Here is a 13561-nt window from a genome sequence, read left to right as displayed (position 1 = left end):
AACAGGTGTTTCTGAAATAGCAGCCTCTTTATTAACTCCTCACCATACTCTAGAGCCAAGAGCTTTTTCTGAAGCTCCAAAATTAACAGAAACAGAGTTGCAGTTTTGAGGCATTTCATACCTAAAAATATCTGGACTTATGTGACATAAAAAACCAAAGCTAATACAAAAAAAAACTATAGTATGAAAAAACAGGAATGTTGGCTGCTCTCACACATTCAAGGCCCAAGAACCAACCAACAGCAGGCCCAGTTTTATCACAAAGTTCACCAGAGAGATCATCATAGAGTTCTACTTGATTTTGGGGGCCTGAAAATGGTTATTGTTGGAATAAAATGGAAACAAACCTTGCACCGGTCTGCTGGATGTTTTTTTAAAGTCTAATGTTGGCCTCCTAGAAAACCCAGCACGAAAGTCAATAGTGCTGAGACCTGTGATCCGAACAGAGTGCCTTCCACTGCTCGAGGTCTGAAAAAGCAGAGTGAAACCCCAGATGGATAATTAGCATTTCAGGAGTTACAAAGTTTCTGATCCAACCACTGAGTTCAGTAGATAGACTTCATCTTTCATTGAAAAGAAGACAGAAGTGAGACTTACTTCAAAAGTTGTAAGTAAAAATGCCTCTAAATAAAGCTTTACATTTAGCAAGTGCACCCTACAATCGTAGCGTCAGCAAAAAGAGCCAATTTATCTCAGACGTAAATCACAACACAAACACAAGTTTAACAGCTACCTGTCACATGCCAGTGACTGTAATGGGAGACTGTCTGGAAGTTGGGATTTTGACCATTATAAAGTATATTACAAAACAGTGATTGAAACACAAGTCAACAGAAAAATGAGTGTAAAATTTCTGCTGATAATATATAAACAACCTCCAGCGCTACAGTAATTTATCTTACCTTTTTATTTATTAATAAGTTCCCTTTTAAATATGCACAAAACTAATTTTACCTGTGAGGCATATGCAAACACCATAGGCACTGCATATCATGAAACAAGTGGCAAATACAGACCAACCTCAATCAATCCTGTATATTAAAGGTTCTTCTCTTTCCCAGCCAAGGTTTCCATTGGAAAGCAGAAGACACAGAAGCACCTCTCGCCTCTATTCTCCACCACCACCACTCCCCCACCTTGCCATTCTGGTTCAACCAGCAAAAAACGCATTACAGATGAACCCCACCTGCCCACCCATTCTTGAAAAGCCTTAGCTTTATGTTGTCTGAGGGTACAGTAGCTTTTATACAAGTCCTTATTCCCACAATTATTTTGAGTTACCTTCTTAAAAGTTGCTTACTATCATGCTGTGCTGAGAAAGAAAAGGACAACTGCTACTTGCCAAGAGTGCACAGGAATCCAAGGCTTTTTGTCCTCCCCCTTCACATGTGGGAGGGGTGGGGTGGGGGGGGAAAATCACTGCTGCACTGCACTGAGCACAGAGTTCAATTTTTACAGACTTAACACTGACAAACCCATGGACAATTCAACCAGAACAGCAGGAAAAAAAAAAAAAAATCTTCAAAAGGCTATGAAGAATGATATTGGAGATACATTATGCCAAGATCAAATCCACAGTTAGTAGAACCTACTCCGAGATTTTGTTCAGAGAGACTATACAGCACACAAGACTTGCAATGTGAAAGAAAATGAGTATTAAAATGAAATAATTCCACTGAGCTTTATCTACCTGATCAATTCTCAAACACATAATTCCTTCAGTTTAGTAACCACTTTGGTACAGCTGCATGTGAATATCAAACAGTTGTTTCTTACAGCTAACTGCCATGGGACAGCCATTTAGACACTATGACAAATTGATGTCTATCTGATTAAAACAACCTTTATTTGCTTCTATTTGGTTAGCCTTTCACCTCAGAAAAATCACTACTAAAGCCTTTTTTATATAAACCAGCTGTTAACAACACAAATATTTAAGTGTGCCAAACAACTCATGTTATCAAGTGTTAATTGGCAGTTAAAATTTCATTAGACAAATGCAGTGACAATTTTTTTTTTACAGTTTTACGCATCTGTATAAGGAATTTATGGCGTGATTGAACTTTTCACAAAGTTCTTTTTAAGTCTTTAGTCACAGCCTTAAAAATCTTAGTGCAAACAAAACAAGCTAGTGAGTAAAGCAGAGTAAACAATTCAGAGAAAAATGCATTGAGAAATTATTTCTGTTTATGAATTATTCAGACCTTCGGATACTTGTGAACTTTTAAAGCTAGATTAACTTATAATTTTTTTCCATTTACTAGTAACAATAAATGCATCATTGTCTTGCCTAGGAGCTGGCAGTCTTATGCAAACATCTAAGAATGAATTATCATCTCAAAGGACTTATCTTTGTCAAGTCTCTTTTCATTATTTGTAGTTTAACATGGATCACTGGTATTGTACATTAGTGTTTTTCCTCCAAGACTGGACAATTAGGATAAAAAGAGCAAACACGTATTTGTCACAGATGTCTGGAAAAATGGTTTCCTATCTTGCAAATAACACAAAATAAACTGGCCCCAAATGCATGAATATATAAATGAAAGTATGAAGAAGTGCACGGGCTTTTGTAAAACACAGTTTTCACACAACAGAGAAACCAAGCTACAGTGGCTAAATAAAATTTTAATTGCATAGTTATATTTGTATTTACAGTGGAGATATGCAGCTGAATTAGCTTTAAGGAATGTGCACTTTCAATAGAAATTACTCTGGGCTGGTTTGTCATTACACTCCATTGAACATCTGCATTTGGCTATTAGGGGTGCAAGGGAATAACAACAGCAGCAGTCATTAAAGACCTGTCTTGATCACAAGAACAGCCAAGTTTTGCTGCTGATTTCTCATTGCTTTTCCTCTCCTTTTCCCAGTCACACAGATGATAATTTAACCCTATGCAGCAGGGAAGTTCTTGCAGCATTGCTCAGCTGGAAAAGCAGTGGCCTATTGATTAGCCACAGAACAAAACGGCAGCTGATGGCTTCTCACTCCTGCCTCTCCCCCAGCAACTCACCTCCATCACTCGCTTGCCTTTTCAACTGAAAACACACAGCAGGCAAGGCCTTTAAGAAGTAATTAAATACAACTGCCTTCTGCTGCTGCTGTTCTGGAGCTTGCAGGTAACTGGTATTTGCAAGACATTGGATGCCTCCTAAACTGCTCCAAAGAAGCCTTTTCTTCGAAGAATCCACAGGACAGATCTTTGTGGGAGGGATTTCACAAAAGCAAACTGATGCTCCCTCTTGCATTAAACAAGTCAGGCTGTTCCTGGTGAGGCCCATCCCTTGGTGGGTATCTCAGCAGTAGGACCAGCAGATTAAATTTAGTCTCACAGCTAGCTCAGAGGTGCAGAAAACACATGCAACAGCAGGACTACCTTTCTAAAGAAGCATGCTTCCTTCTGCACAAGGTCTGTACTGTTGGCTGGTATACTATGGAGAGAGGAGCCAGGTGCTCATCTCATGTCATTGCTCTTTGAAAAGACTCCTCTCACCTTGTAAACCAAGACTGCTACAGCACACCTGGAAGAAAAACTTCTATAAAATACACATGAATGCAAAAGACTTGATGTCCTCATACTGAAGTACTGGAAGGCAGCTGGAGACCTCCTGCAGCAGGAGAGGCAAGAGGATTGCATACTGTGTGTTTTATATTAACTCAAACCTGCGATTTAAAGGCTTCACTGAGCACTGAAACTGCACTAACACGTTTGTGGGTTAAGATATGATCTTCTTGGACTGATCATTCTCCAGTTGATTTAGTAGTGTCTAATACTCTTTAGCTCACTGTGATTTGTTATCATACTAAAATGACAACTTTTTGCACTGCTGGGTGACAAGTACCTATATAAGCTGTTTGCACAAGGCTAATTAAGAAAGACCTCATTTGCTCATAAAAGTTAAAGTAATTAGAATATTTTGTCTACATTCAGAATAATTTTTTTTTTAACCCAAAATACATAAATTTGAATGTTTTCTTCCCCACAGAATCAGTGACAGCATTATGCTGAGCTTAGAAAAACAAAACCAAAAAACTTTAAAACCCTCACTGGAGGAGCAGCCTGATCCTTTGGCCAGGACTGGTTTGCATCTAGCTGAGCATGCTGGCCTGCTTCCAGCTGAGCCACTTGGCAGCTTGCACCATGCTGAGTGCCAGCCTCGGCTTTAGGAGAGCTTATTAGCTCTGAAGGGTGTTACACATTGAGCCTCTAAGAGTGGCAAGCTCCTCTCGCAGCAATTCCTGGAATCTAGAAATTTGGGCAAGGCAGCGCAGGCATACACAAGTAGTTCCACACGGCTCAGCTCACATCCAAAAAGGCCTCAGCTTAGCAACAGCCATGCAGGTCCAAGGAAAGATCATACAGGGCTTTTGCTTTTTCTGCAATCCGTTTCTCCATGTCACAGGGCATTGAATGTTTACTAGATTGCACACATAACCTAAAACATTCCCACAAGCCATAGAATTGAATACTAAGGCACTGACTGCAGAAAAAGTTCCCTCGGTACCCAATACATCTGATGTAACTAAGTCCACTGGGACCCAAACCAGTTTTTTGCAGGCCACCAGGGTGTCTCTGTACCAGGTTTTTCAATATTTCTGGTCTTGGAAGCATAGACAGACATTCAAACAATTCTCCATAGAGCTACTGAGCTCAACATGCTTTTCAAGTTCCACTTCTGCAGCAGTATCAATAGTTTCCTACAGTGGTGTATGTGAATTTATAATCCTTTTCAAACTACCTCTGCGCATATGGCACAGACGATACACACCATGTATCCATTCAGCACACCTCATTGTGAACTTGGCTGTAAAGGCATCTTACATGGGTGACCTCCCCTCCAAAGATGACAACATAGTATTTACACTTCTAGGATAGCATAGTTCAGTTGGAAGGGACCTATACCAGTACAATTGTTTCCACATCAACTTAGGAAAGCTGGGATCATGCTGCTTTACCTACATAAAGAAGTATACAACAGTAAGCCAAAGCATGAGTCAGTTTAGGCCACAGCTACACAACAGAGTTGAGAAGGTGATGTAAAAACTTACAGTTCATTACACCTTCCTTCCTCTCCCCCTCTCTAAGCACACATGTCACAACATGCTGCCCCCTACAAACCAGCTCAGGGTACAGATTCAACTTTATTTCTTTGAAGAGAATCTGTCCACAAAACATAGTTAAATAGCATGATTTCTACATAAATAGTTACATAGCTTGCGCAGATTTTAAGCTGTGGCAGCGGGGTGTCGTTTGTTAGCTAACACATTTCACGTGTTTTGAAACATCAGCATCTAGCCGTAAAAACGAAGTTTATTTAAAAACTATCTTAACCACACTCCAATCCTTAAAGTTTTAACACTCCATTCACATTTGGTGCAATTACATTTTGAACAGATGATTAAAATGACATAATGAACATGTTATAAAACAAAATGATGAATACATATGTTTTCCTAAGTCTAGCCAAGTCCTAAGCTTCATCTTCCAGTTTAGTGCATTACAGTAAGAGTGCTCTTGCTCATCCCTTTTCCCTATTATGGTTGCAGGTAAGCAATTTTTGGCCTGATATACTTACTGTGTTAACTTGAATCTCTGCTACATTAGGGCTTAAGGCTAGTCTAAGCAATCCACTTTCTGTTCCTGATTTACACCTATTTTTTAAGTATATTTATTGATCTATAAACAATAAAGATTTCAGCTACACTGGCTTCAGTTCACAGGTCACAGCTCTTTGTGTAGCAACAGGTCGTAAGTGCTCTTGGAGGTTATTGCATTTACACATCTTGTTCACCACATGATTCACAACCATGATACGGCACTGACAGGAACACGTGCCCAACACCACACATTTAAACTAGCACTGTCACCCAGAGAAAAGCCCACAGAACCATAGTTCTAAGTGGCCCTTTCATCACTAAGACATCTTGTTCTTTCATTTCAGAAGAAAGCACATTAATGTATCATTACCTAGGAGCTGGCAGCTTGCTACAGCTCAGAATCAGCAGGTATGATTGCTCTTCAGCTGTTTCAGCACACATCAATCGCGTGCAGTGTAAGGAGCCTTCAGCCAAACACTGGAGGGAACTTTCTTACATACTGTTGTGGGAGCAGCAACCTTTGGCATAGGGAGCTTGATCAAGGGGTCACATTAAGTTGCTACAGCCAGTTCCAAGACGACCATTTCAGCAGAGTCTTAATGATCCTTTCTTGTTTGGTTATTACCGTTAATCATCTTGATCTTAACTTCTTAACATTTCCAAATCCTTTAGGGTCCGTTCTGTAACTCCATGTACCAGGATAGTACTCACATGAACAAATTTACCTACATACTGTAGTATTTAAATAATTTACTGATAAGGAGTTTGAATTAAATGTGTATTTACTGACTTTGCAAACCTGCTAATGAAATCTCTGGCCTGCAAAGTGCACATCATCTCCCTCCCCCAGTTCTCCAAACATGCTACACACAGCAATGCCCCTCTGTGTCCATGCTCTCTACAGAGAGTATCTGCTCACTAGACTCCAAAAATTCTGTGCTCACTTCATCCTTTTTCCATCCAAAGGAAAAGGATGACCTAAGGATTTGACTTAAGATAGCAACATCTAATATGTTATCATCTTGATAAGAATTTTATTACTGCCTCCAGAATATGTCACAACACGTAAGTCAGAAAGGACATTTATTATAACACAAACTCTTCCTTGAATATCTATGATAAATAACATAGTAAAACATTATAGAATCCCCTTATAAGCTATAGGACAAGTCATACATGATTTCTGCAGTAACTTTACCTTAATTGTCCACGTGCCGGGTGCTGGATCTTTGACATTTACTACCTTTGCAGAGTTGTGGATATTCAGCAGTTCATTCAGTCCTGATCCTTTCCTGATCTGCTTGCCTAAAAAAAACCCAAACAACCAAAACAAAACACCACACACACCAGGAAGTAAATACAGTATTGCCTAAAAAAAAAACAGAGTAAATACAATATTGTTCTTCTGTACTGATGTATTTTTGATACTTGACATACCTGCTACTTAGCAGTCTAACATAACAGTCAAAATTCACTGTAATTCTTTGCCAGAATACTAAAAATGCTCTTTTATTTTCACTCTTTTCATTCATTTCATCAATTTAATAGAGCCTGCAACAATTCAGAGCTGTGGGAAGCCCAGAAACTGTAAGCAAAACAAGATCTCCTTTATCAAGGATCTTCTTTACAGAAAATACTCAGCTCTCAGTGAAAGGAGGCAGCACAGAAGCAAATCCCTTGAAAGGGATCCTAGAACAGGCCACCCCACTCACTCACTCTTCCATCCTCTAGACCTATTTCAAGCAGGATAAACTCCAGAAGTAAAAATACTAATAAAGCCAGGTTCTCCTGACAGAGGGGCATTAGCATGTGACTAAGGGTGGGTATGCATGTGAGATCCTCACAGGGAATTTAGCCTGTTAGACATCAATAAAAGAGTGCAAATTTTCATACCGTACTATACCTCACTTTATTTGTACACCTAAGCATACAAATATATGAATGGTTGTATGCAGGAACTGGTTCTCTAGAGAGACATTTTGCTCCCTCAAGGCTATCAGGCAATCAGCACTGAAAACACATCTGGCTCTTTCAGAGCACTAAAGGGAAAGGTGAAATTGAGAATGGGATGTCCCAGTGTCAGTTTTTAAGAGCTTATCAGACATGTCTCAACTAACTCCAGTGAAACTTTGTGCATTTAAATGCACGGAGCTGACCTATGAGAAAGGAAAACATATAGAGCGGGCCAAAGCTTCAGCTAAGCCTGACAGTTGCACCCAGGATTGTGTGTTATCATGATTTGAAGAGACACTCTGAGCACATTTCTTTCATGTAAACAAAGAAGAATGCCTCAGTGGGGGACAGACCAGATTATATTGCGGGGAACCCATCCTGTACATAAAATACTAAAACTTAAGCTATATCCTTAGCCAAAAGTCATTCAGAGAATACAAAGTATAATCTGAATTTATTTCTGGAGTGCTGGTCCAGGTTCCTAAGGCATCCACATAACTATAAACAGTAGATTTGTTCGAAATCTCTTTAGTTCCAAATTAGCATCCAAATCTGTCATTGCATTCCCCCATCACACACTGTTCAGCTGGAGATGGGCACATGAGAGAGGGTTTGATTCTGAATGCTCTCATAGTTCAAATAATCTAGACCTTGGTTTACCATCATGTATAACCCCTAAATGATGGTTTAGTGACTACATAAATAGATGGGGATGGGGGGAAGAGGGGGAAGTGTCCAGAAATTTGGAATGCAAGGACAAATAGTAAGAAAGTAGATGGAGGTGAGATCAAGTGGTCAGAACAGGAAGGATTTCCAGTTTCCTCCAAGTCAAAAAAAAAAAACCAAAAAAACCCCACACAAAACAGGAACACTGGGAACAATTTAAATATCAGAAGTGCATAGATCCAAAGATCCTGTATTTTAAAAATAAAATTTAAAGATATCCTGAAATCCTGATACCAGTTTTCAAAATGTGAAAGACATTCATGAATCACAAATACAGCCTTCCCTATTGGAGACAACAGAGACAATTTGTCTTTTTCATTCACTTTTTTTGCTATCACAAAAGAGGTTGCAAACTACTTCACCTAATGGATCATGAATTTCAATTGCTGGTGAAGGACCACTCAAGGACACTGTAACCTCTTTCAGACTTGGATCAAAAGGGATCTGCCAAGTATTTGCAGCCATGGTCAAATGGTCTGTAGACAAGAGATGCACTTTAGAGGCTTGAACTGCTTCTTCAACCCATTTTAACACCTAGAAAAGAAAATAACAGTTATTATTATACTGTCAACAGTATTTGCTGTTGAAATGCTGTCTCTACTGTCTTGTAGAGATTCCATGTTAACTTCTAGTATAATAGAAGATCACTACTTTCACCCATGATCCTATTGTCTGATGACACGCAGCTACCACATCACCCTGAGCAAACATAGTGGTAAAAGACTTGCCCAATACAATCACCAATGCATCCATTTCAGCAAAAACATTCTGGAGACAGCACAAGCAGGATTTCAGCTTGTATCAAGAACACAGAAGAGCACAGGAGTCCAGAAAGAAAAGATGATGGCATGCCAGGAATATACAGGAAACGAAGCACCAACATCAAAGCAAAGGTATGCTTCAACTTCTACTGTTCAATGTAAGAATCAATATACATGATATAACAAAACAGGCAGCCTGGAAAAACAGGGACCAAAACTATGTTGTCTTACCAGTGCAGCTACCAGTTCTGAAGTGACCAGGCTTATTAGCCACATTAGGGCAAATATATTTCAAAAAAATATTAATACTTAAAAAGACATGCAATTTTAGTAGAAGATACTAATGAAGCCATGATCAGCATGATGTTTAAAGGAGTACAGAAACAGACCTGGATATACCTCTACACAACGTTCACACGTACACTTTTTAAAAGTAATTAGGGATACAAATCTATGCATATTTATGGTCATCAACTTACTATTAATTGCCTGAACCAAGAAGAAAAACTCCCTCATCCAGATGTACTGAGTGATTGCCACCCACAGGCATTTTCAATTTTTTTTTTTCCCCTAAAACACCTAATACAAATTGCTATTAGGCACAGCATACAGGTTGGAATAGAGGGGAACAGTGCTTTAGAAGAGAAATTCTTGTGATAAAAACCAAATTTGTGCCTTACAGAATTATAGTCTTTAAACCTTTTCAATCAATGATTATGAAATTTAAAAAAAAAAAAAAGCCCAAGTTCTATATTATCACCCATTTCAAGAGAAAATAACAAAGGCAGCCAAAACCCAGACAGCGTCTAAGGTCTTGCTCTTTCAGCTACTACTAACTCTGAAGCTGAACACTATCACATCACTCAGCACCAATAATATGACCTGGACTGACAGAAATGGGGTCATGCAAGTGATGCCAGATTTCCCAGAGTACATCATCCAGGGTTTACCTCAGGTTTGTGGTATGCAAGAGGAGGCAAGATTATGTCTTGCCCAAGTATAAAATTAGGATAACACAGGCAGATTACACTACTATAAAATTTGTTTATATAACCTGATTTATCCATGTATTTGGTCTCAGTGGCAAGGTGTTGGCAGCGGGACAGCCTCTGTGAGAGGAGACCAGGGGCTGCCCTGTGCTGGACATACCCAGTCCCAGTCAGTTCTGCAACAGCTCCACCACAGCCACAGCCAAGTCCCTCAGCCACACTGGTGGCATCGCTGTGTAAATGGATTTAAGAAAAGGCAAAATGCTGCCTAGGCAGTGACGGGTGAGGAAAAAAGTGGGGGAAACGGCCCTGCAGTACCCTGGTGAGAGGAGGAGGAGGAGAGGTGGTGCTCAGGAGCCAGGGCAGAGATCTCCCTGCAGCCTCAGGCTACGCCAGATGGAGCAGGTATTTTCCTGCAGCCCATGAAGGGCGCCACACCAGAGCAGATTTTTCCTGACAAGACTGCAGCCCATGGGAGAGACCACAGTGAACGAGAGGAAGAGCGCGAGAAGGAAGGAGTGGCAGAGAAACCCCTATGTACTGACCACGTCCCCTTGTGGCACTGGGAGGGGGAGGAGGAGTTGGGAGTGAAGGTGAGCTTGTGAAAAGGGAGAGGAAAGGTGTTCATAGTTGTCGTCGTTCCCCACTACCTGAAAGTAATTAAATATCTATTTTAATTGGCAACAAATTCATTTTCCTTAAGTCAAGTTTGCTTTGCCCTCAGGAGGGACTGGTAAGCAATCTCCCTGTCTTTACCCAGAAGCTTTCTCACCCCATTCCTTCTGCTTTAGGCCCCTGCCCAGCTGCAGAGAGCGAGCAGCTGAGTGGGAGCCTGGCTGTTAGCCACTGCTAACCCACCACAATCACAAAACCCAACCTCCCCTAAAAAAACCACCTGTCCTGTCAAAATAAGTTATACTACATCAGCTCTGTACATCACAAAGCTGCAGCATATATATATTTTTTTTTAATCCCATTGAAGCAGTACCATTTTCATATAACATTGTGACTATCAAACCACGATTTTAGGTTACAGTTAACCACAGCTGCATCCAGAAACATCTTTTAAAGGAGCTTTCGATTATGCCAGTTCAGCTGGTCAGTGCCCAAGACTTGGAAGCCAACAATAAACCAACCTGGACGTGTCATCCATCACCAATGGAGGGCTCAGAATAAGTCCTTAGATCTAGGACCCGATTCAACATATTAACCCAGAAGAGCCTCATTTCCTTGGCTTGCTGACATAATTTGCATACTTTTTCCATTAAAAAAGTTGATTATACCATAGGCTTCAGTGTGACAGAAACTAGATTCCAGCCCGATTTAAATAAAAGTGTATTTGTTCTTATATTTTATGCTATGAACGCACAGCAACCTTTGCATCTTTGCACAAATGTGAAAGAAATTTATATAAGTGAAGGGCATATATCCAAAAAGCATTTGAAATGGTGGAGGCATGCTTTCATAAATTGTTATCCCGCCAACCATTAGTAATGCCTCACCTGAGACACACTGAACACTCCCAGTGCCATGTGAAGTGAAACAGCATTGACCATGTAATAACAGTGCCACGTGCGCTGTCCACAAGGGTCTGCATAAGCAAGGTACTTAGGCATAAGTACCATTTAAAAAAAAAACAAAAAAACAAAAAAAAAACCAAAAAAAACCCCACACATACAAAACAAAAAAAAAAAAAAAAAAGAAAAACCAAAAAAACCACACATACAAAACCCACAGTAAAACTAACTATACTACTCAAAACCCCTGAAGTAATGCGACCCAAGAGAGAAATAAGATTTCTGTAACAGCTAGTGACACCAGCTATTCAGCAACTCCATTTACTTCAGATGAGCCATTGAATGCTGGAACAGGAATCACAAGGCTTCAAAAAGATCCAGCTAATTTTAAGTTTTACCTTTAGAAATTATACATTTGGGTCCAAAAATGCTTCCAAAAGAAATTTCAATCTGCTCTACTCACATTATATTGAGATGAGCATGGCACTTTTTTGTACTAGGTATATGGAAAGGTTTCTATTTAATTCCAGGATCCTAACTCACAGGTAAGTTTTTAAATGAATTGTAAAATTTAATGAACCTATATGAATTTTCAGAAGAAAGGAATTTTCCAGTCTCGCTTAAACTTCTTTCAAGAGACTTCAGCAAAATAAATCAAGCTACAACGTAAAGCATCGTTGCAGGACCTCTGCCAGTATATATAAGAATTGGAATCACATTGATAATTATACACAAGATTCCTTCTCAAGCTCAGAAGGGTTAATATTACAGACCTAAAAATGACATTGTAACAGAGATCATGGGGGCGGGGGGGAAAGCTGTTATTCTCAAATTACTTTGAAAAATAAATAGAAAGTAATAGTTTTAGCTCACATTTTTGGGGGCTCCTAGTCATTGCTACCTCATCAACTCATGACCATCCACCCAACGCACCTCTTCCTGATCAGCAACCACAGCAGCCAGCAGAGCAGAGATGGCAACCCACCCATCCAGCACTCCTGGACCAGTTCTGTGCTTACTGCTCATACTTGGAAAGAGTTAGAAGGTCCAAGCCTCCAGTGGCTCAGCTTGCTTATACTCTAACCTTACGAGAGAAGATTCTCTATAATTTGTTCAGTTTTCTATTAAAACCATTATTTCACAATGAAAATAAGCTAGAATAGAAAATACAGATGGAAAGGATGCACAATTCTACCTAGGACAATCTACTAAAGCTTACAAACCATGTCTCCACATTATAAACTGACACAACATACCAGTTCAAGATTGCTCTAACCCATTCCTGCATTGAATGAGAGGTGATTTAACTTTGTTAGAATTCTCATGATAAATTACTAACTGAGAGCATGCATGCATACATGATCCCAGTCATCCCAAAGCATGTTGACAGCAACCGCAATAAGGGAAACGCATCTTGAAAACAGATTACTGGCAATGACACTAGTCCAGTGGTTCTTACCAAATGATATAAAACAATGCCTAACAGCAGTCACGCTGATTATAAAATGCACCTGGAACCAAGTTATCATCTTGACATTGGTTACTTCCTTGGGGTGCCCAGGTTTTATTATGTTTCTCTTCTATATGTTGTAGCTCATGACCACAGGCACATGAAGGAATCATTTCTAAGGTGAAACCAGCATGAATAATTCTTGTCTCTTCCCTCCTTGCAACCGCTCATTCTCCATCCTAAAGCTCCCTGCCCCTACTTATCTGTTTCTGGGGTCATGCCACAAACCAGATCATTAGAATCATAGAACCATAAAAAGGATCTGGATTGGAAACGACCCATCAAAGAGGGGGAAAATGTCCACAGTCACCAAAACTCCGTAACACACAACTTCAGCAAAAAAAAGTTAGGTTCTTCCAGCTTTGAATCTTGTTCGTGTTGTGGAGTGTAAGAGGGGGCTGTCCCTAATTCCATCTCTCAGTCTACTACATCGTATTAATATCTTTTACAACAAGTCTCACTTTCATGCAGCATAGTTCACTTCAAGCCACTGCAGGACCATGT

At 39.8% G+C, this 13561-nt stretch overlaps 1 protein-coding gene across 1 annotated transcript in view; it reads right to left on the bottom strand.

Moving 5' to 3' along the window:
• HMCN1 (hemicentin 1) overlaps positions 1-13561 on the bottom strand; it is a 174676-nt gene that overhangs the window by 146290 nt on the left and 14825 nt on the right. The window contains 3 exon segments of the mRNA XM_009636917.1: positions 348-468; positions 6800-6906; positions 8643-8814. Coding sequence (XP_009635212.1) covers positions 348-468; positions 6800-6906; positions 8643-8814 — 400 coding nt within the window.

The sequence above is a fragment of the Egretta garzetta genome, unplaced genomic scaffold, assembly GCF_000687185.1.
Source record: "Egretta garzetta isolate BGI_Z169 unplaced genomic scaffold, ASM68718v1 scaffold304, whole genome shotgun sequence".
NCBI classification, from domain to species: Eukaryota; Metazoa; Chordata; class Aves; order Pelecaniformes; family Ardeidae; genus Egretta; species Egretta garzetta.
Note: the sequence above shows the minus strand (reverse complement) of the source record. Positions and strands in the feature narration are given on the sequence as shown.